The 24756-nt window shown below is 36.2% G+C and overlaps 1 protein-coding gene across 2 annotated transcripts in view; it reads right to left on the bottom strand.

Annotated features, from left to right (window-relative positions):
- The window catches only part of LOC103710565 (callose synthase 9), a 101431-nt gene extending 78081 nt beyond the window's left edge, over window positions 1-23350 (bottom strand). Inside the window, exons 1-13 of one of the 2 annotated variants that reach the window (XM_039120610.1) lie at window positions 23074-23350; window positions 22388-22681; window positions 18424-18521; window positions 18011-18174; window positions 17516-17639; window positions 17241-17351; window positions 17032-17157; window positions 13324-13413; window positions 8290-8387; window positions 8065-8182; window positions 7329-7454; window positions 4206-4282; window positions 4018-4096 (exon numbers count right to left, since the gene is read on the bottom strand). In XM_039120610.1, coding sequence (XP_038976538.1) covers window positions 4018-4096; window positions 4206-4282; window positions 7329-7454; window positions 8065-8182; window positions 8290-8387; window positions 13324-13413; window positions 17032-17157; window positions 17241-17351; window positions 17516-17639; window positions 18011-18174; window positions 18424-18521; window positions 22388-22589 — 1413 coding nt within the window. In that variant the 5' untranslated portion in view covers window positions 22590-22681; window positions 23074-23350. The other variant, XM_039120611.1, reaches the window with a different exon arrangement.
- Between the last annotated feature and the right edge of the window lie 1406 nt (window positions 23351-24756).

The raw sequence follows: 24756 nt of genomic DNA, 5'->3' as shown, positions 1-24756 counted from the left end.
AGGGACAACCAGACCTTGACAATAGAATTTAACATCATAGAGTACGAGACTAGTTAAAAAAAATTTATAGCAAATCAATAAGGTTCCCATAATCTAGCAATGAGTTCAGCACAAGCACAAAATGGAAAAAATTAAAAAACCAATGTTTTGATCCATTTTGATCTATACTGACCGACTCGATCCATCTCAAGTGTCGAGACACAATTGGGATGATCATGACAGACCGAGAAGGTCGGGGCATCCCGGACCATCAAAGGGTCGTTTCCCACTAGCGTCCCACTAGTGTCCCAGGGTGCCAACTTGTTAGAATGATACAGTAACAATGATAATTTCCCATTCTTCAGGACCTATATGGCTAAATCCTAGTTACGAATTCAAATACCGGCACCAACAATACTAGTAATAGTAACCAAGCAGAAGAGGGGGCTTTGATACACTACTTGCCACAATCGGATTTCAGTGGGATATAACCAAAGGATCTGTGCATACTAAAAGGTTTGTACTTGAATCCTTGATGGAATCTAGTTGAATATACAAATGGACACTGATATCAAGCTAAAGTTGGATACGGAACTGGATCCGGTCAAATAAAATTTGGACCGCTCCCAGCCCTGTAGAATAGTCAAGATCTCACCCAACTAGCCTCGAGCTATACGGGCAATCAGTATAGGATGGTCACCACGGAACTATGGGAGGGTCACCACGAGGCTATAAGATCATGCAAAAGGAAATTCTGAAAGTTCTGAGGAGCATATCCACTATAACTGATGCTAAAAAGATATAGATACATCAACAGAAGATTTATGCCATAAAAAACAAAAGAAAAGAGGAGAGGGGGGGGGGGGGAGAGGGCGGACACAAAAAAGGACAATAAACAACTAGATGAATGATTATAATCAAACCCAAACTAATCCTCCAAGGACTCCTAATTTTTCCTGGAACTACAATAAATGGATTAGTGTAGCTAGAAAAATAAAGGCCCAATTTCATAATGGTTATTTTTGAATGAGATATATGTGCAGCATTATTTTGCAAAAGGGAAAGGATAAAACATAACTTTGTATCCCCACTTCAAGCTGTTATCTTAGAAGTTTAACAAGATTTAACAGATTATTTTTAGACAAAAGAACTACAAAGGGAGAGGATGATACTAAAATAATTGATTATATTTGTCAAAATTGCTTAATTAGATCAAAAATCAGACCACAAAAACTTAAATAATGTAATCTTAATACTTTTCTTCAATCGCTTGTATGAATTTTGTAGTTCTACAAAAACATTATTGAATAAACAACTAGGATCGAAGGAATATAAAAAGCTGTCATGTTCTTCCCTCCTATAGAATAGGCCGCACAAACCACATTCAAATTAGAGATCCACCAAGAAATTAAAAGGTTTCACATGCATTCATTAAGCAATATACCAAAAAATATTCAAATCATTGTTGAATAAACTATTAATTCAAACTAACAACAAAAAAATGAGCATATTTATTTTATCCAATATGGTTCTGTTGAACTTATATCCCTAATATATAACTCTGTAATCCATATGATACTTAAATTTTGTGGAAAACATCCAACGATCTCACAGTTTCAATGTCATTAATGAATTTAGTTGGTAGTTATAAAACTAAATATAAATAACATAGAAATATTGCCCTGGGATGAGGATTACAACATGGTCCTATCACCCCACATGTACTGCACTTTGTAGGTTGACTTGCACAGAGGTATTCCTATCTTTTGCTAATGCATCAGAAATGACAAAGGAAAAGGTTCATCAATTGCATGTCAAATGACATAAATACCCCATGTGAGAAAATCTATAGTACAACGGAACATCAATTTGTCATTTTCCAATAGAGAAACTAATAAACTTGGTCTGGCTGGAGCAATATATCTCCACCCATATATATAAATATGCAGGAGAGGATGCTTGCAAAATTACTTTTATTTTTCATGCCAAAGCCCATGGTTTACTATACCGCCCCAAACCACCTGATTCGGGGCATATAGAGCCAAACCGACGGGAACCAGAATAGTTCTCCCAGTCGACTCAGAAAATTGGCTGAACTAGCTCTAATTGATTAAAAACCCTCCAGCTATGCTTGGTTTGAATAAACAATCGCACAACAACCCCCCCCCCCCCCCGGGCCTCTATTCAACTAAGCCACCCACCACCCTGGCTCGCTAAAAACCTCCCTCGCCCCTTTCAACTCATGATGCTAGACCCCTCCTCCCACACCACTCGTGATCGTGGAATAGTTCCCACTAGCACTCGCGACATCTCGTCACCTCATTGAGACTCGACGCTCATCCTCTCTCCCTCCCCGGCATCATAGGTACGCCTCATCCCGCTCTCTCTTGGCCCTAATGCCATAGGGTCTACAATTCCATCCCTCCGACGATGACAAGGGATCCTTCGAGCCCTCTTTCTCTCAACCTCTCTCTTGGCCTCTCTCTCCCTCCCCCTCTCCCTCTCCCTCCCTCTCCCTCCCTTCCTCTCCCTCTCCGACTCTCTCTCTCTCTTCCTCTCTCTCTCTCCTCCCTCTCCCCCTCCCCCTCCAACTCTCCCTGTGTCGGTACGCCCTAGAATGGCACTACGAACCGGTTGTCGACCGGTACCCCCTCCACTACTGATTCAACGAACATTGCCATAGCCCTTGTCCATACTTTCCCCACCCTCCCCCTTCCACACGCACACCCCCCCCCCAAAAAAAGAAAAAAAAAACTTAAAATATCCCTGAGGCAATTTTAGTTTTGATCCCTAAATACCACAGTCCCCAACTGCAAATCTTCAAAATCCAAACAACTTTCCATAACAGGTTCATAACAATGCCTCTTTAGAATCCTCTTTGGGGCAATATATATTCTTTCCAAAGAAAACATGAAACTAACAGACAGCACAAAATCTCATTCTTGCTATGAATAAATATAAAAACATTTTTCAAAGAACCATCAAAATCGAACCAGTTTGCCCTAAGTTCTTTGCTTATATGCCCGCCTCTAATCTTCTCTTTGAAAGAAAAAATTTGCTCCATACCCATTTGTTTTGTTTCTGGGAAGCATTTTTTGGCTGCAATTTTTTTGATGAAAAAGAATGGGATTAAATCAGCAATTATTACTTTTTCTTCTACAACATTATCGACATTGTAGACTTTTGCAATCTCATCATAAGAATCATGTTTTATTACACCAGTAGATTAATTTTGAGTTAAAAAATGATATTCAAAGTAAAGTAAGTCTACCTCCAAAAAATATTTATGTAAACATGTTGCATTGAATTTTTTGGATCTTATTATATAAATTAGTATTGGTCATTTAGTTCTTAATTTCTGATCCAAATATCCACCTTATTATTCATTTGAAACTATTACACTCGCCTTCAACTTCAACCATGTTAAAGAATATCCAGAAAACCATAATGAAATCTTATGCACTTATGTATTCTTTAACTTTCAACTTTATTATTATTTTATGGGTGAGCTTTATAATCTTTAAGATACTGCTTTCTGGTTTTTGGCAACCCTAGCCAGCAATTTTGGCTCTTACCTTGCATGTGCATACATATATAGACAACAAATACATATATATATTACACACATACTTGTTTATTTAAAACCTATAAACTGTTAGCCATAACTTCCATAGATGTTTACTCTTAAAAAATATATATTAACAAATTTAGCTACCACTTAAGTCCTACCAAGCTTCCCGTCATCAACATCATCATCATGTATTTACCTGTCTTTATTCTTTTTTAAGGTACTTGCTGCAAAAGAACACCCATGAAGGTTTCCACTGAAGTATTTACAAATATGTCACATTTTCTTAGGTCAAGAAAATCTCACATTTTCTCCAAGAAAAGGCAGCGAAGTCTTGGTAAATAAAAAAACTTTAGCATTAAGAGAATGGAAAAAAAATAATTGGAGATACACTGATCAAGAATCAAATGAAAAAGTGGTATGAACCACAAATATACAACAATGCCAGATAAACTACAACAGCCACCAACCTTGGTCTTTTTATTGGACTTGGAAAAAAATGGTGAATTAAGTCGCCAAGGCCAGCTAAGTTGAAAGCAGTTAAGAGACCTGTGAAGGGGAAGATTAATCATGACAAACCATAGGAAAAAGGGAAATCCTTTTTTGAGATAAAAAGAAAAATCATTTCAAAACTGAAGAGTTTATCCTTTTAACTTACCAGAAGAACTCATTGAAATCATCATAGTTTCTCCAAGCCGAATGCGGTGCTCGCCCATTGTCATTATTTGCAGCTTCCTGCATTATCAAAAGTTGATCCAATATTGGATTACTGAAACAGATAAAGTAGATGACAACAAATATACAAAGAAAATTGTTACAAGTTATGGTAGCCACATATAGAGACTACTTCAAGTCCTTAAAACTGAAAAAAAGTGAGAGCAAACAGTAACTTCTGTCCAGTATGCGAAGATATGTTGAACTTGCTGAAAGTTCCAATTATATTTTCGGTGAACCATTCAATGTTTCAAAACAGGACATCACTGGTCCATACAGGTGATAGCAATGATGCAGCCAAATACTCCCCTCAGGCTGATCCTTGATGCTGAAAGAAAGGCCAGTCCAAAGAGGTTATATCAGCCGTTCTGCTGCGCCCTAAGAAGATGGAACCAAAATCCTTTAGGGTAATTAGAGAGACATCCCTTCAAATTTAGACGAGGAACACTTTGACCCCAAATTTTTAATTTTTTTCAATTAGACACCATAAGATTTTTTTGGGTTGCAATAATAGCCCAGCCGTCTATTGTGCCCTAACACTATTGACAGAATATTAAAAACGACAAAAATCCCCATCTTCCATGGAGATTACTGATGGAAGGAAACTGTTTCGGCTATGATTTTTTTTGAGAAGGATAGGAGGTGAGGATTTGTGGGAGGGCGGAGAGGAGTCGGAGAGTTTGCAACTCTGGCGGACGGAGACGGTCACAAGAGAGAGAAAATGGTAGAAGGAAAGGGAGAAGAAGAGAGGAATTGAGAGAAATCAGAGAGAAAAGGAAGGGGCTCTTCGTGCGGCTTAGTCAAGGGAAGAAGAGGGAGAGGGAATGGAAGAAAGGAGGGTTCCCGAGAACCATGGTGCGACAGGTGGCAGCAGGTGGCCGTTGGAGGACCGGTGGTCAATGGCAGCGACATGCGATGGTGGGCGGCCGGCAAAAAGAAATAAAACGAAGACGGGACTTCAAAGCAGGGGATGGGAGAAGGCTCGATGTTGGTTTAAGCTTCAACACCAGTGGCGGAGCTCCGACATCAGTTCCATAGGACCATCGAGTCAGGGGCATGACTGTTGAGGGAAAAGGGAGGCCGATATTCAGGAACAGACTTAGGAGACCTCTGTTAAGCCTAGTGTAGGCAAAGGGGCAGAAGGAAGAGGTCAAGGATTATTTTATCTCTTAACAACGATCTCACCAAAAGCATAAGAAAACAGCTGATATGTTAGAGTAATCCCAGTCCAAGGTACTTGTACAAAAAATGATTTGTAAATTGAGATAAATAAAGAAATTGGGAAGGAAGAAGAGAGTCACATGAGTGCCACGTGATCTCCTTCCAACAAAGTGGGAAGGAAGAAGAGAGTCGCGTAAGTGCCATATGACCTCCTTCCCCTCTCCTTCACTTCCTGCCAAAACTAGAAAGCCCAACTAATTTAGTGGGAAGGGCATTTATAGAATTGTAGCCCTGTTTTGTTGTCACATGGCCATCACATGAGCGACATTGCAACGAAAAAATAAGTTATGATATCTAATTGAAACTTTTTAAAAATTTGGGATCAAAGTGTTCCTCGCCCAAACTTAAAGGAGTGTCCCTATGCTTTTCCCATTCTATTAATTATTATATTTCCAGTTAGGAATCAGATATTTTATAAGTGATTTTGGGGGCTTATACATGCCCAACAGTAGGTGGCAATACTTGCTTTCAATTGATATATTTTTCTGTTGTAATACACAGAAAGTGGCCGGCTCTTCCTTGGACAAAGCCACCTTTTTGCGTAGGATTTGAAATTACATAAGAAACTTTAGCACAATAATAGGCCCCAGGCCTATTTTCTTCTCCTCTTCCCATTCTTCCTCTAGTTTTTCTTGCTCCTCCATTTTCTGTCAATTGGTTCTCATTGTTTTCTAACAGCATTATACGGAACATTTTTCCCTGCCACATGTCGCAATTAAGCTGCCAGAGTAAACTTTTTACATTTATTTTAGGCATCAAATTTTATTGTTAAGCTGCATATGGGCAAGCTTATTCTGCTGCTTATCCCATAAAAGAGTGAAAAAAGCAAATAAATTCAAAGAAACTCATATCTGAATCAAGTCTGCTGTCAAAAAGTCCCGAGCAGCCTCCAAAAATACGTGGCCACATCAATCACAGATTCACTAGATCAAAGAAATTAAAGTTAATGGATTCCAAATGCATAGACTAAGCCTGCATCCCCCATAACTTAGACAACTTTACAAATAACATAACAAAATAAAAAAAGGTATATCTCTTACTGGACTAAGTTTGGGTTCAGCTAAGTAATATTAGCAGGAACTTTAACAAGGGAAACTGTGGAGTCAGAATAAAGAGGGTTAGAGGGTTCTTCAAACCTAGGTAGAGCAGCATTAGAGGGACTTCGGACATCTTCTACCAATAAAACCAGGAATTCAAAAGAAGTAGACTTATTTCTCTCTGATTTTAATGTAGGCACAGCCACTTTTGACCCACTGAAGACAACCTTTACTAAGTCATGCGAGAGAATTAAATTACTGAAAACAAAATTAGCTTGAGAATCTGAAGGTTAGAATTTGCTTGCAGCAAAATTACTCTATCTCCAAAATATTTAACTGCCGCATCTAATGCTACAGGCCTACGGCCAATTTATTTATATGCTCTCTCAAAAGATTGAAGGATGAGACCATAAATTGAAAGCAGAGCTATGTAATTGATATGAAACCGCTTCAGTTTCAGATATCTAGCAAAAATTGAATTATGAAAGCCTAATTTTCTGATTTATATAGCAGAAATATGCACCATGTTTTTGTCCTTTCTTCGTTTCTTTATGTTTTGAGAAGTTTTTACTCAAAATTAAGAATAATATTGGTTTCAAGAGAAATTTTCCAAAAAAAATGTGATACATTGACTGTGTATATTGCGTGTGCTGGATTAATCCAAAGAAAACAAAAATAATATGCAATAGTCTCTCATATATACAATATATGAATGCTCCAGGTTTGTGTACATATATAATAGAGCTACAGACAGTCCATAACTTCACAAGCAAACAAAAAAAATAGTTATCCTGAACAGAGATACTTACAGATGCTATAGCTTCATATAGAGGAGAAATAACTTGATCGAGAAATGATACTCCATTAGGAGAAACACAGCTTTTGGCTGATTGCACAACCTGTTGACGCAATATTTCCTCTAACTCTCTTGCCATCTGGAAAAATATTGAATGACAATAAGCAAATATTAAGCAACTAATATTAGGGGGGGGGGGGGGGGGGGGGGGGGGAATCTAAGCGAGTAGCAGTATAGAGTACAAATGTTATTTAAACAATTCACTTGGATGCACATAATAAGCAGAAGAACTTAATCAGCGCAAATGTGCTGAACAAAGTAAATTGGATCAGTGAAGCTAAACCAGAAAAGAAAAAGGAAAGGGAAAAAAATAAACTTGGATGCTGTAGCAACCTCACCAACAAAATCTAATGAAAATGCAACAAAATTTTTGTATGGAAGGAAACAAAATGAATCGAAGTTGTCACTGACCACATATACACTGACAGTCCTACTATGAGAATCTCCTATAACCAAGAAAACTTGAGAATGCCAGTTGGCACCCCTCTCCTTAGTTTTGAACCTAGAAGGTGGCATTCCCATTGATGACATTCAAAAAATATATACAAGGTCTATCTTATCTCAATTAGAACATATAAATCTTAAAAATTATTACAGAAAAAAAAATAATTAAAATAATTCATCTCCCTTCTCAAGCACTGAAACCACGTATATATAAAAGTAGAATAAATTTTATCCCGGCAACTTACATGATGAAATATGTAACATAAGCATTCAGGAAGAAATCTAACATTCGCAGCCTCTCCCCATATCAGATAGTATAGACAAACAAACAACAACTTCTTTTCTTTGCTTGCTGATTCCGCACTGTGCCCAATACAATGTGAGTTCTTAGGTGACAGGAAATTCACAAGCAAAACAAGCAAAACTAAAGAAAATGCATATACATACAAAAAACAAAAGAAAATCCATACTTGCTCCAAACTGGGTGGAGAGGAAGATAGTTGCACCACTTTATATAGTTCTCGAGAGACTTCAAAAATACAACATGAACAGCACCTTCATCTATTTTCTGCTTAGAAATAAAAAAAAAGAGTCATAATTAAAGCATAAAATAACTAGTGTTTTTAAATTTTCGTCAACTCAGGGAAATAGTACATAAAAAAATACACTAAGAACATAGCATTATAATACACTAAGCATGTAGAGTTATCAATATGAACCTAGAGAAACAGCCTGAGTTTCACAAACAAACCAAGCAAGTCAAAACTACATAGACCAGATAAAATCAGCAAGAAGAGAGCATTGAAGCATTCCAAAAGAATACTCATTTTCTGATTATATATCTCATGGTATGCCGAACTATCCCAAATTGCCCGTACCCAGTCTAATGCACCATACAGGTGCAAAACTAGAACGGTTCCTAAGTTTGGTTCAGTATATGAGTCGAACCGGTTCCTACCAGTCTAAACCAAGTGGAGTCGCCCCACACCTCTCAGCTTCGAGCGGTACCACGGCTTGGAAAAAAGAGTGTTGGGAGTCTTTGTTGATACAGCGTATTGTACCATACCAACCATGCCATATCATACCAACCATGCCGTTCCTAACCAATAATGTACATGTCTGGTTCCAAGTACTAGTTTTGCAGACCTTGGTATTTGCTTATCCAACCAATTTTCCTTCACTCAAATTGTATGGCAAATATAGTATGGAATCTTGTTCAAGCATTGATATCCAATTTGAGCATATCAAATAAATCAAAGCCAACTAGTGTTCCTCATCTATTTGGGAACATCAAAGCCAATATTTCAAAAAAATTGGAAGTTTGGTTCATACTATTCATTTCATACTACATCTTGCTGGCCCTTACAAATTAACAAAACTAGTGCATGATCATCCAAAATCCAAGAAATGCTTGATTCTCTCTAAGATGCCCTTACGAAATTTCTAGACCAATGACGGGCACATTGACCAACTCCTAGCCCCAAAACCATATCCACCTACCAGTTGGTCATTCATCTTCTAACAATTGTTTCACATCTCCTGCTCTTTCATATTCCATCTGACCCAACTATTACAACAAAAGAAGGTTATAGCCAACATTTGCCATATCAGTCGGTATCGTACGCTACAGTGTACGGTACCGAACCGATACACAGTCTTGTACCATACCGACACTCGGTATGCATCACCATCTCATACCGACACTGTAATAGGATGGTATCGGTACGGAATTCGGTACCAAGATGGCGAACCTTGGTTACAGTGTTCAAAACAATCAAGAGTTAACTAAGTTCTACAACAGCATGCATTAGAACTTCTTAAAGGTTACATCAGCTTTTACTTGCAACATCTAACTCAATGTGGCGATTAATGCAATCCTTAGCAGTATAACTTCACACTTCAATTCCATATATATTTTTAAATGTATGGCTTAGATAAGGAGGTATTTGAATGGCCGAAAATGTCATCTCATATTCCAGTCTGAGTAAGACTGATATAAACTCATTAATATTGTAGTTCGATCTTATATACAGAGCAATCATAAATAGCCACAAGTTCTGGGTTAAGGCACCTAGACAAATGTAAGGGCTGACATAACCTAGTAAAGATACAGGGCAACCAGTCAACAGTGATAGAGAAGAATAGGCCATATCAAATGGTACAGTTGAATGGTAGTTACTACAACAGGATATCAAGAACTTGACATATGGTCATTGAAATCAAGATACGAGAAAGATGACAGACAAAAAAATATGGCAATTGGAGAAGAAATGCATTACTCTATGCTCATAGAACATGCATAGACAACCTACAGATGATTGGAATTTGGTGAATGCAAGCATTTAGGTTGGATATGCCATTTTCATCTATACATATAAGCTCAAAGGTCAGACAAAAGGTATTTCATTAGATCCATTTTATCTCTATTTTATCTACCAGTCACTCAATGCACTTTGCCACTTTTTGAATTTTAACATAGATCTTTCTATGTTCCCAAGACCTGAAGAGCTCCTTTTGTTTAGAATTCTGGCCTTCTTTCCTTCTAGTACTTCTATCAATCAGGTAACTTAGTTGAGCATTTCTTTTGGTTTCATGCTAGCTCACACACCTGCACTTTTGTATTTCCACTTTAGCACATAGTTTCCAAATAGCCTAGGCAACTCCAAGCAATGGAGTTGCCCCACTGCCAAGGTGGTCACAAAGGTGACTAGGTGATAGCCGAGGCGAAAAAATTAGTAAGAAGTCACTCAATTGTTCTTCAAATTAACTATTTCATTTATATGAACAGATTTGTGTGCTCCTCCAAATGAATATAGCATACCTTAACAAAATATATGAATATAAACAACTAAAGACATTTTCAAGATACACTATACTTTAAACTAAACCGACAAATAAATATAAAATAACTATACCTCATATATGATCAGAGTCTAACCTCACGATTACTGAACTCCCCTTGGTCATCAATCTAGCTGAAGGCCAGAACTCAGGTTCAGGGTTTCAAAGAAACCACCTTTTGTAGTCATTTGTTTAAACTTTAGGTGTACTATTTAGTAATTTATTACGATCTAAATTTTCTTTATTGTGCAGTCTGATATATTGCACTCCTTTTTAGCATCGATGCATCATTCATAAGAAGAATTTGAAAAAACAAATACTTTAATACTACATACTTGTGTACTTATATGGCATGTATACATACATAAAAATATAATAAATATATGTGTTTCTATAATTATGACAAATCATCTGCCTTATCCCATCTACTTTTTGTCAGATTTATCAGCCCCCATTTGTCAACAATTTCCTTTTAGCGCCATCTCACACATAACTCGAGTTTCATGGTATCCTTTCTCACGATCTGCATCCATGTTCCCTCCTACATCCTTATACAAAAATTAGAGCTTATCCTCTCACAGGAGCTCCCTTAAATCGTCATTGTACCTGCCTGTATCATTTTATTTTTTTCTCTATTACTTTAACGAGATTTCCAGTACAGGTTTCAGTACTTACATCGGAACCCAACTCATACCATATCAGTACAACTGATTCTCAGCACAGACACTCGTACCGAGTATTGGCTCCCCGGAGGTACGAGTCGGTACACACGGTACAGACTGGTATAGTTCCATAGTGAAAATCATGGTCCTTAGATTGTGCAATCTAGTAACTCATTTAATATATACTCATCTCTCAATTTATCCTTTCTAACCTTATAAAAATTCATCTTAACATTCTCTACCAAAAACAATCACTTGATGGTATCTACTGCACAACAACCTTAAATGGGACCTCATCCTCATCTCTACTTTCATTAAAATTTCATTTCGCATATTCTTTTTTACATTTTGCTGATGTTTAAGCCTTTGTCCTCTAAAGCTTTCTTTTAATTTTTGATTGATGACAATTTAGTACATAAAAATCAAAATGAATTTTAGACTTAACCTAGGATAGCTAAGCCTACATTAAAATTTGCTTTACATCTACCAGAAAAAAAAGGCCTAAGTCTCCAACTTTCTCCAAAATTGAGTATAAGTATGTTTCCAAATATATATATATATATATATATATATATATATATATATATATATATATATATATATATATATATATATATATATATATATATATATATATATATATATATATATATATATTCACAAACATTGCAAGTTTACTATAAGAAAAATCCTTCACAGACGTGGAAAGCGTGATAAAATGAAAAATGATTAGCTAATTTTAGTAAATATGAATCCTAAATCAACTAGGGCTTGTACAGACCTTTTCCCCTACACTTTCCGAGCAAAAAGAATTTCTTAAAACAGCAAAATCCAAATGTGGAACTTCAAATTACAATCCTAATGAGCTTTAAACTTTGTCTTCAAATCACAGTTCTTATAAGTTCCAAGATTTCCTAATGTAGGACTCAAACACTAATTTTTCCTAAAATCAGTCTCCAGAATCCACTAGAGAAATATCCCTAGGATGAAGCACAAAAATTTCAAGAAATACAGAGAATTGAAAGTAAATCAATTGAAACTTCATAATGTACTCCAAACAAAGCAATTAGAGTCGGCATTTCTCAACATAATTCAATTTTCGGAGATGAGCAATCAGAAGAGTAAGTACTTGGCATATGGGAGCTCTTATGGATGGTTTTATGTTATATAGATGATCACATCCGACCATCAAGTGGAAATTGAAAAATCTAAGAAAACCAATCCCATGATACCAGCAAACTTCCAAATAAACTTTCCAACTCTTCTGCATAGAAGCTTTTAAACTGAACAAAAGAAATCAAGAAATAAATAGAAGTAGAAACACCTTCATAATAGTTCCACAATATGTTCCCCTTTTTATTCCATGTTTCCTACTCATGTTGCTTCATTTGTTGTACATTTAGGTTCAAAAGTGCTTACTATTCAAAATTCTCCAAGCATGTTTGTGGTGATATTTATAGAAAATAACAATCCTAAACCATGTACGAAGCATGTAACATAAAAGAGAATCCACTATGCCATCAACAAATGATATAACTAGCAAGCATGACAAACAGAAAAATCATCAAAAAGTTTAAATGCATAGAAAACTGGAAACTTTCTCATTCACTAGAAGAGGATGGAGGCACGCTTTCACAGAGTTACTTGTACGTCTTACTATCAGTGAGAATGAAAAAAAGAACGAAAAAGAAATCAATTTATGAAAATTCACTTGTAAAGTGCATTTATCTGCAAAAGCAAGCAGTGAATTCAGAGCAAATAGAGCTTGCAGGAAGCAACATTGTTGGACCAAGAGTAGCTTAAATCTCTATAGCATATACAATGACAGAAAAACCAGTGTACAGAATTCATCAGTTCACCACTTCATAGTTGCTTAACAATAGTTGCTTGTTGAATTCATAGTATTAGGGAAAAAAAAAACAAAACATAGAGACATGAATGAGCTTCCATGTGAATACAGATGTGCACAAAAGAAGAAAAGGCCAATTAAAGAATACAAACCGGCTCACTGCCCAAAATTCTGCCAAGTCGAGATTGCTCATTAGCAAGAAGATGAACTATATGTTCACGCTGGTTACAGACATTGCCCTTCTGCACCCGGTGGAGAAAATATAAAAAGTTATATCACCTTTCGAAGCAACAGCTTACAGAGAGAAAAGGGCACTTACAACAGCTAAAAACTATATAAAAATGATTTACAAAGGAAAATGTCATAATTAAGGAAAGAGGCCTTCTCGAGCAATAGTGAACTGGATTCTAGCATTCACATTTAATCAATAAGCAAGTGGTCAGAATAAAGCGAAAATCTCACATTGACACAAAAAAGGTCTAGAACTAAGTATATCAATGAAAAAAAGTGTGTACAGAGCAGAACTAGTTGAGGAGAAGACAATCAAGTTCTGTGAGAGTTTAAATAAAAGGAGCCGCTAAAATCAGATTGTACGAAATATAGTAAGTTTTATGGCAAGAGTAGTGTGCTCATGCATGCTCAGCTATCTACCAACACTTCCAAAACCAATCCCTTCTTTCTGATTATTTATTTCGTTCTAAGCAATTCAGGACATTTTTTGATGTAAAGACTAAAGACTAAACAGAAATAAAACACTGACCTAGAGTTCATGGATGATAAGCTGATTATGGTCCCCCAGAAATCCATAACATGTGAGAAGGTGAACTGATTGATGCTTTCTTAGTCTTCGCTGGTATTAAATAATTGGATTTTTGCAGATTAGTCTCTGATATATTCTGCATTTACATATTAACTCTTGACCTCTCTTTATTTGTATTTTAATCCCCGAAATCTTGCAACTAATTGCTTATACATCCTTCAGATTAAGTTAATCAAATGATAAGAGAATATTCCACTTGAGCTCTCCTAACAGTATTAATTTCATATCTTCTGGATATTTTTACCCTTTAAACCTCACACTTCAGCAACCTCATAACTCATGCCCCTCCACCGTTCCATAACAGCCAAGCCCTGAGCGAGAAGAGGGCGAAGTGTGCAGGAAGACATCAAGTCCCAAGCCTCATTTGCTGTTAATCCAAGGGCATTTTTGTACTTTTGCAATCCTAGTTAACCTTAAATAGGATTCAATCAATAAAAACTAGCAGAAGGACCATTTTATACAAATGAAGAACTTTACAAGGAGTTTTATATAAATATGAAAAAGACAGGTTTATATACAATGATAAAAGATTTCAGGGACTAATATGCAAAAAACACTAAATAATTTGGGGCTCTTCAGGATTGACATAGAGCTTTTCGAGATTGTGGACTCATAAAGAAGATTTCCTTCTCTTCTGAAATAAATCTCTCCTTTGAACAAAAAAAAAAAATTAATAATTATTATGTGGATTTACGCTAATATAACAAACATAAAAGCTCCACATGAGTTGACAAATGTGGATTGAGCTCGGATAAGGAAGTTGAGTTGTGCTTGATGCCTAGTTTGGAATTTCAATTTCACCCACTTCAAGGGTAGAGTGGGCAGGAGAATTTTCAGTACTATGAATGAGTCTTCAAAGTTCCGAAGGAAAGACTGACTGAGATAGTATCTTATACATCCACATGTCAAAATATATTATAAAGTATTATTGTTGATAGATTCTTAGGATGGTCATTGCCGGTGTTATCTGAACACTTCAAAATGTGGACCTTTGATGTGTCTGGCACATGGGCACCTAGACAGTTTATGACACTCTTTGACACATCATGTGAATAAACAAAGATATCATCACAGCTGTATCTGAACTTTAGGCACTTATATCTAGAAGCTTTCAAGAACATTTGGCAAAGGCCTTATGAATTCTATTGAATTACAAAGCAAATTGTCTAACAAATTATTCACTAGCATAGATTCCCATATATATGCAAATAGATTTGTACCCATGGACATGTCACACATCCAATGTTTTGAAGGTTCCTACGTCCAACTATCCTAGATAGTTGGACACATGGCCTCTGCGTAATGTGTCTAGGAAACAATGGTCATGGTCCTTTTGGTTGCCCAAAAAAAAGGCCTCCAAGACTAGTCATCAAAATTTCCAGTGTCTTGGAAAGGTAAGATTTGAATGTTCTATAAGCCAGCTGCTTCTATATATGCTTAAAAATTCATGCTAGATAGGTCTAGCAAAAATGACTGGATGAAGAGATAGTATTTCTCTCTCTTCAATGTTACAAGACTGGTCAATAATCTGATGTCCACTCGAATGTCACACATTACAGAGTAGGAAATCAAGCGATTAATCACGATTCGTTTTGCTTGCGCTCACCAAAAGTTGTTCTGGAATTATGGCTTTTTTTCTGGATTGTGGAAGACAGTTCAGGTTAATTATAGGGGTTGGACTTCAAGAAAGTGTAACGACTCTTCTACCCCGATCATACAAAAAAGAGAAAAAGAAAACAGAAGATGAAGATGAAGGAGTGACTAGCGTTTTTCAAGACTAGACGGAAAAGGGAATCATTGTTCATGCCTGCGTTTGGAGAAAGAACCCAAACTATAGTTTGATTTCCGAGCAGACTAAAATTGGTTAAATGTGAATTATTAGGGTACAAAATACAGAGTGAAAGAAATCATGAATGGAGAGAATTTTGGAGTATAGTTTTACATTTTAAGAAGGTTTAGCAAATTTGTTTTAACATAGGTTTGCTAGCAGGCTAGTGAATTGTTAAAATATCAAAAAATTCTAAATTCCATCTTTACATACTAGTAAACCACTTTAACCATATGAGATCTAGATAATTAATATAATGGTTTTAGGTTTAAGAATCGCCACAACTTTGTGTATCTAATCTTACCCTTTTATACACTATGGTAAGACTTTGACATAATAATGCCATTTCTAGCCAATTTGAATACTCTCTCACATATTCTGGCAACAAAACTAAAATATAACAGGCATAAGGTCCATGTAAAGTACAGGAATAATTGCTTATGTATAGAATGAAAGAGCTAGGATCCTTTTGAGTTTCTTTTTGAACTGGAGAGCTCCAGTTGATATCATCTGGTGTCCATGTATTGTGTAACAGCAGGAGATTGGGCATGGCCAGGAAGTACATGACCCACCCTGTCAAATCACCTCCAGCAGCTTGATACACGAATACTGGGTGACTGAACTGGTACTCTCCAGTAATTTTAAAGGATCTGATGTGAGAACAAAATGTGTCAGTTTATTAGCCAAAAACAATTACGGTTGGACACAATTGATTGGTTAAGTACTACATTCACAGCCTTGAGCTGATCTTGAGTTATGCACAAATTAAATGCATGATCTAAAAGCCTGTTATCCTGAATTCCTATAATAAAACTATCAACCTGGAATTGACATATCTCTATAACCTCATTAACAACTCAAACAATTATAGCTAGCCCTAATTATAAGGCAAGACTTATAAATCAAACCCAACTAAGGTACAATCATGCCGAGACAAATTTTCATAGTAAAGTAATCATCCAATAGCAACTAAACCAATCTAGTCCTATTGAATGCAAACCAATCCAACTTGAAAAGTTTTATAATTGAGAAGTCAACCTGACCCAATATGACCCGGTCCATCAAATCCCTTTAAGGTAACAATAGCTTGACATACTAATACATTCCCAAGCCAATTCAAATACACTTAACATATCTGGCACCAGAAAAAGATTACAAATATTTTTGCTAGGTGATAAAAATTGAGGATATGAGACCTTCTGAGACACAAACCTGAAATCCAAAAACATATTGCAAAAAGTCGAGCATATCAGCATCTCTTGAAGCAGGAATAGAAAAATCATGAGGCAGCTCAGGCAGGCCGCTGAAGTACTTCAAAGCTGATACTGCAGCTTTCACCTTAAGATAACAATCATTTAGTTAAAAAAATATATGAAATTAAATAAGAAAACATATTCTTCCACAAAAAAAAAACAATATACCTCTGGGAAAGAGACAATGACATTTGCTATAGATGGTGCATCCAATGGAATAATATTATAAGCAATTATATCCTCTGTCATCGCTGCATCTTTTTCCATCACCCGTTTCATCTGTAGAGGACAAAGATCAAAAAATAATCAGCTTAAGATGCAAGACTTTGACTAATAATGGATATAACGGTTGAAGATAGAACTTTAAGGAACATTGGATGGTAAAGGAAATTTAAAATTGCAACAACAGTAAACAAGTATCTCATGAAAAATAAAAACAAAACCTCTTCAGATATCAATTTTTCTGCATCTTCAGGAGCAATCTCCTTCGTAAGCTCCTCAACTACTGTTCCCAAAACCTTAAGAGTTGCAAATACTTTCTTTCTTTTCACAGTCTTTCGTTCCAACCTGCAAGAGTTCTGATATTAACATATGTCTAAATGTACACAATACGCCACATGACTTGTAATAGTTCTCATAATTGACATGCTTCCTGGTGTAATTTATAATATGATGAAATTCTAGTTTAGGCAAATAATCAAGATGGAGGAAGTAGGCAACGAAGCAAAGGCATAAGCAAAGTCATCAAAGGATGCAACCAGTAAAATTCACTTCGTCAGTGATGACTAAGCTGGGTTGATTCCCATAAGAACAAAGTTGGAAATGCTCGTATTTAATTATTCTTCATGCTGATGGCAATTTTAATTTCTGGTGCAGCAGTAATATGAATTTAGACCATGAACATATTAATTAAGTGTTGTGAGAATCACGGCACATACTCTCTAAGGTTACCGCTGAAAATGCCTGATTCCCTCAGCTTCATTTCATCCTCACGCAACTCATCTACTTTATGCTTCTCCCTGTACAACTTATAAAATTCTTGCAGGCGAGCAATATCCTGGCTTCGATCTATGCTTCCACCCTCCCTCTTTGCAAGTTTTTGCTGTAGATTTTCTCAGTAGTGGCAAGCATAGTAAAATCAGATCAAAATAATAGTTACTTAAATACTAAGCACCATGCAAGTAACCAGGTGGTATAATATTCAAAAGAAGGCAGATCAAGATTTCTTTAAAACAAATGCAAAATGGAACCATGATGATAGTCAACTCTCAAACATCCTATTGCCATGCATAGTATGTTCAAGACCAAACACATTGAGTTCAAAGATTGCTATTGCACTGGAAAATATTACCCTTATGACCGACATCAAACCAGTCTTGAACTGGAGCACACCTCTGCCCTCGCTATTAGGATCCAAGTTTTGGGCGAGCGAGTATGCATGCTCACACACTGCATAGGGGAGAACACAGCAGAACAACAATAAACACTATTATTCATAGAAAATCAAAATACATCATAAAGCAGGCCATCTAGATTATTGGTTAAGTGTTGTATGCAAGTTAGTTCTCTTTCTTAGAAGTCACGTTATATGAAATGATCCATCATGCAGATAACAAAAAACTGCTGAAGAATTTGGTAAAATGGAAATCTTGTGTCATCTTCTCCATTGGAAGAAGCCTAAAGCTTCCAAGAAACCAACAAGAGTGCATTGCACTGATATGTGATTACCTGGCATATACAGCCATTTCATCATCTTTACATTAATTTCCAAGGACCAATCTTCATATGTGATCTAACCTTGATGTAAAGACAATGTAGTGTCCAAGAAAAATGACAAACAAATCTTTGATATCTACTATAAGTGGTACTCTAAGCATTTAGATCAACCAAGGATTATTGTCCATCGTGTCAATGCCAGTAATGTACATGTATTTCGCTGAAAATTGGCTAGCTCCAGCATCGAAAAATACATAGATCATAAAACAATTCACAACCGTGTTAAAAATATGGCACATTATTCAATATGTTGTTAACATAAGCCAATTTTAACTACTATGTATTAGTGCATGGGTATGTCCCAAGCATATGAACATAGTTTTTCAAGTAATGATGGAACAATGAGAAATTAATCATCAAAAACACCTATGTTGATTGTTTCTTAACATGCATGTCGCGTAGTTTCAAGTAACTTGTTATAAAAACTGACATTAAACAGCTATGCTTTTCATATGACAAGAAATACAGTATCAAAGTAAAAATGAAATATAATGGAGCATTAATGTAATTATATTTACTACACAAAAAAATTATTGACACCAAGGGAAGCTCATATACTGGTAATACTAGCAGAAGCTTATATATTATTGTTTCCTTTGCATTCTGACATTTGACTTGATGTAAAATGATGATTTTTCAATTTACTCGTATTCAATTTGTAGGCTGGGTCATCAAATCTTTTATTTCAAAACAAGAAAAGAAAAATGACCCATAAGATTAATAAGAAAAGATTTAAGGATTATCAAATAAAAACAAGACTATTCATGATTGTCGGGCATTACTTCATGAAGGTAGGATATGTGCCTAAAAACCACTACATATTGATTTAGAGTGAACATTTCGATACCCATTAGTCTCAAGGAAAAAACAAGCAGCAGCAAAATGGGGCCTCTGGTGCTCTAGACTACCTCTTTCATTGCAAGAATCTGATCTTTAAAATAGGCTACATCAATGAAGGACCTGCCTATCCACCTTCTCTACTTTCCACAGGTTGTTCCACCATTACACCCACTCACCAGGAGACACCCAAAGGTAGAACTTTTCCAATTGAAGGCATTGATCATTTGTTTCTCGACTGCTTGTCGTGCAAAAAATGAAATAACTGAGTTAAAAAGGGAGTGTTTTTAACTTTCTGTTCGTCTTCAGTGCCCCAAGCCAGTTTTGAAAGGAATGATTTGTCAAATCAACCTGGTTTCCTTTTTGTCTTTCCCTTCTCTTCTTCCCCTTTCAATTTTTGCTCTTCTTCCTCTTTCCTGTTCTTTTACGTCTTCATCTTACAAAGTTCCAATTAATTTTCATATTGTTTTTATTCTTGTACTTATTCCTTCTTGACTTCTTCCATTCCCTGATCCTTGTATTCTTTTCTTCCTCCACCTTGTATTTGCTTCTTCCTCCACCTCTTTCTTCCAATTTTCCTTCTCTGCTTTCAAATTCATTTCATTCTGTCTTTCATTCTGATTTTTGTTTCCTTACATTTTTCCTACTTCTCTGTGTTTTTGGCTTCATGCCCTTGCTTTTCAGTTCTTCTCTTCTAACTCCTCTTATATTTTTTCAATTCCATCTCACTGTTTTGATGTTGTTCTTTTGCTATCAGTTCTATTCTTCATAATAGCTCTTTGCATATCTTCTTTCAATCATTTATTGCTCCTTTTTTCTTCTTGCTACTCTGTTTTTTATTCCTCTTTGTTCTGTTGTCTTTCTATTTCAAGAATCATATTCCTCATCATGTTTGTTAAATTACTTTCATGAACCAAACACTAGATATAAATGCATTTATAACGTAAATGCCTTCAGCTTGATAGCCACATATTCACAGATAGTTCAGAGTTTATATCTTTTTAGTTATATATTTGTACAAATATATTGAAAATTTTATTGCATGGTCTTCATCCTTTTTTATTCAATAGCTTAATTATGTCATCAGATCCAGTAATAACATGCATGCAAATCCAAACTAAAAGAATTTGTGTCAGAAACATGGGAAATATGTCTATCCAAATAACATGATATTATTTTTTTGAAGACAAGTAGAGGTAAAAGTATTGCCAACTAGGGTGGCAATAATACAAACAAGTGCAAAGGATTTTGAAAGCCATGAGGATAGTTTAACAGGAGGGGCAAAAATTGACAGAGATCCACGAAACAAAGGTATTAGTTTAGAACGAATGCTTGGAGAAAAGAAGAATGGGAGTACTCAAGTAGCTACTGATTGAAGCAAAATGAAGAAAAGATTCAAGGGGAAACATCACAAAATATCTGGAAGAAACCTAGAGTAACCAGACCTAGGTGACGATTCATTGTGAACTCAAGAAACTGCAGTTGATAGTATTTTAAAGAAGACAGAGGCCGATGTCTTTTTGAACATACCATACCATTTAATCACATTGGAGTTGAAAAGCTTCAAGGACAGGTGTAAAAAAATTAGATGAATCAAACTATTTTCAAGTTGTTAGCATACCATAAAGTGAGAAATCTCATACAAAACAATGATACAAGTTCTATGACTAAATAATTTTGATTAAAAAGACACACTACTTATACAATTAGTAACTCCTTCATGTGATTTCATATTTCAAATTTGTTTGGGTTGAGATGAACAGAGCAAATAATCAATTGTTTGGTTTTTACTTTTTGGAAACTGTTTCTTAAGTATATTATTGCCCTAAAGAAACATATGCCACTATGGATAATGCCAAGTTAGACAAGGTTTTCGATAGCCTTTGTTGGTTCAACAAAGTTTTAAACAACTCTTCTGTAGGGGCCACAGGAAAACGGCATAAAACAGTCATATTATCTAAATTCTCAAACTAGTTTTCAATCACCAAGTCCTCAACTAGACCAACTCCAAGCTCCTCCGACAATCCTTTTCGAGTTCTGCCAGAAATCTACATCAACACCCTGATCATTGGCATGTTCATCATGTTTTTTCTGGCTCTCTTTGTGCCTGCTATTCTTAACCATATGATGCTTTAGGTGCTGCTATTAATCCAAATATTCATCCCTTATTTCTTGGATTGTCTTTTGCATGCATTACTAGATAATCTCTGCTCGAGTTACTGTAATGCAAGTTGCCAATACATATTCTCTCTTGCATCCAGTAATGTGGATGATGTCATCCTCCATTGCCTAGTTTGGATTAGGTTATCATTACACACTAAGTTGCATGGGCATCTCATGTATACTTGAGTACAGCTACATCTCTGGCCCAAACCCTTTAACTTGCCTTTCCCCTATTCACAATACTTGCAAGCAATCATGTCCAAAATCTTATGAATACTTTCGACAAACAGTACGCATATCAGCTACCGGGAAAAGGGAGGTTGAGGTTCGTTAATAGAATAAAGCCATTTGTACCTAAACAGCTGATTAGAGCTGTGCTTTAGTCATTTAATTAAGCTTTCAGGAAGAATACCTACAAGCCAGGGAAAGCATAAGTAAAGAAAGAAAAACATAGCAAACTCCAAATGAATGCAGTATGCTTGACAAGGAACAACACCCAGCACTAACGAATAAGAAATAGTAAACTTATGGAGGCTTACATATTCTAGAGATATTCGGGTCATCATCTTGGATCTCATCAGCTGCTCTAAGTATCTCCTCGATGTGCAAGTTGTTAGCTAGAGAAGATGGGACATTCCCCGCGATGCCAGTCGCAGGCAACCCTTGCACACCAGCACCTCCACGTTCCCTCCGCAGGGCCGCCCGCACCAGCCGCTCCCAGTTTGCCTCCACCTTCGACATCTTCCGAACAAAATCTTCCGATCCAAATCCCCAGCTCAATACATGACATCAACGCTCAAACCACCCGTCCACGTCGATCCACTTCCAAGATTCTGAAAAGTTCAAAAAAAAATCCAAAAAAAGAATGGATTTGAGTATCTAAAGTTCAGCTTCAAATGAGTGCCGACAAAATCGAATAAAAGAGACGATTTGGAATTAGATCAAATCAAAGAAATGGGGAAAAATAACAAGACTAAAGTTAAAAATTAAAATTGAACATAAACTCGGATGATTTTAGAGATGAAAAGATGGAAGAAGGAAGAAAAATAAACCCTAGGAGCACAAGGCAAAGCAAGAAGAGATGAAAGTGGAACCAGATCAGGACGGAACCATGCGAATGGGATGGGATTGGGAAAGAGAGCACGGTGCGAGCCGATCCGTGAGGGAAATGCAAGGGGAGAGAAATCTCATGGAAAGGAGAACGGATAAGTACGAAGGTTTCCACCTGGCGCTTGTTCCTTCGACTCGAAGGATTTGCGAAACGAGAACAGAGAAAAGGGAGAGAAGGCGAATTGACTCGTTTATTAGCTTTCTACAAGGGTCTTCCTCTAGGGCAAAAGGCGCATCGGATGCCAGAATCCGCGAATAAGATGGGGTAAGACGTCCCCCAGACACGCGTTAACGTTACCGGGAATTGCTGTCCGGGACAGTTAGCAAATCGGTGTGATGATGCAAATCGGTGGGACGGAGCGGGGTAATTCGAAACAAAGGGCTTGTGGTGGAAGAGAAACTCCGAGCTCATCATTGTATGCATATCTTAAGGTTATAAAGGGAAAAAGATAAGTTCTCAGTTGGCACATGAAATGCATGTGCAGGTTGAAAAATGTATTAATTAGTCACTCTAATTAAATAATTTGTAACAATTTTAATTCGTTGTATAAATTCATGATAACCAAAATTTTGATCCAAATATTTTATGGATTTGAAACACACAACTATTTATCATAGTTACAGTCCTTATCAACTTGTCTTCTACATGTGCAAAGCACCTGAATTTTTCACCGAACTTTATATGTTATCTAAAGTACTATAATGAGTATTATCTGATTCTGATTTATTGATTTTGTAAAATAAATATGATTTTACAGAATTCTTCTTTTTCTTGTATAAGAAAACTAATTTATAAATTTTATTGACTAATGAAGTGAGACTCATCTATATAACTTTACCCAATCTCATACAAATAATAGTATAACCAAAAATTAGAAACTCGTCTCGATGTGTTTGGTCATATAAACCTAAACAGGTCATTGGTCATTTAATTAAGCTTGTAGCAAGCATGACCAAGTATACCATGAAGTTCAATATCAAATTCCAAATGATTTTTGATGGTTGACATGTGGAGCAAGACCTAGCGCTAACAAAAGAACATATGGAGTAAAATCAAGGAGACACACAAATTTTGGAGATGGTATCTTGGATCTTATCAATTGCTCTAAGTATCTCTTCAATGTGCAAATTGTTAGCTATAAAAGATAGGACATTCCCCACAATATTGGTTACAAGCTTCCCTCGAGCATTGGCACCATTAAGTTCTATAGCGTTGCCTGCACTAGCTGCTCCCAATTTTTCTCTACATTTTTTCAACAAAATTTGCAAAGTCAAATCTCCAACTCAGTACATGAAATTAAAGCTTAGAACCGCTCATCCAAGTTGATCCTCCTCCGCAATTCAAAAAAGAATTCAAAAAAAAAAGGAACTGATTTTAAGTATTGAAACCTCAACCCCAAATATGTACTAACATAATCAAGCAAGACAATATGGAATAATCAAATCAAAATGAGAAATCATTGAGATTGGGCCCTACTTTTTTAGATTTAAAACTAAAAATGCATAAAAAAACCTCGAATCATTTCAAACATGTAAAATGAAGAGAAGCACAAGACAAAGCAAGTAAAGATCAAAAGAGAGGAAGGTACAAGCTGATCAGTGAGGAAAGCATAAAGAAAAAGAGGTTGGAGGTGGGAGGGGTCTTATGGAGAAGAGATCATGAATGCAAAAGTTTCTCCCTGGCAATGGTGAAGCCATCAAGGGGCGATGGGTGGGGGCAGGGCAAATGGACTCCTTCTTGGCAATACTTTTATATATGTTAGTTATTACCAACCCTATGATCACCTCGCCCCCCCCC

The sequence above is a fragment of the Phoenix dactylifera genome, unplaced genomic scaffold (assembly GCF_009389715.1).
Source record: "Phoenix dactylifera cultivar Barhee BC4 unplaced genomic scaffold, palm_55x_up_171113_PBpolish2nd_filt_p 000841F, whole genome shotgun sequence".
NCBI lineage: Eukaryota > Viridiplantae > Streptophyta > Magnoliopsida > Arecales > Arecaceae > Phoenix > Phoenix dactylifera.
The sequence above is the reverse complement of the archived record's forward strand: the minus strand, read 5'-3'. Positions and strand labels throughout refer to the sequence as shown.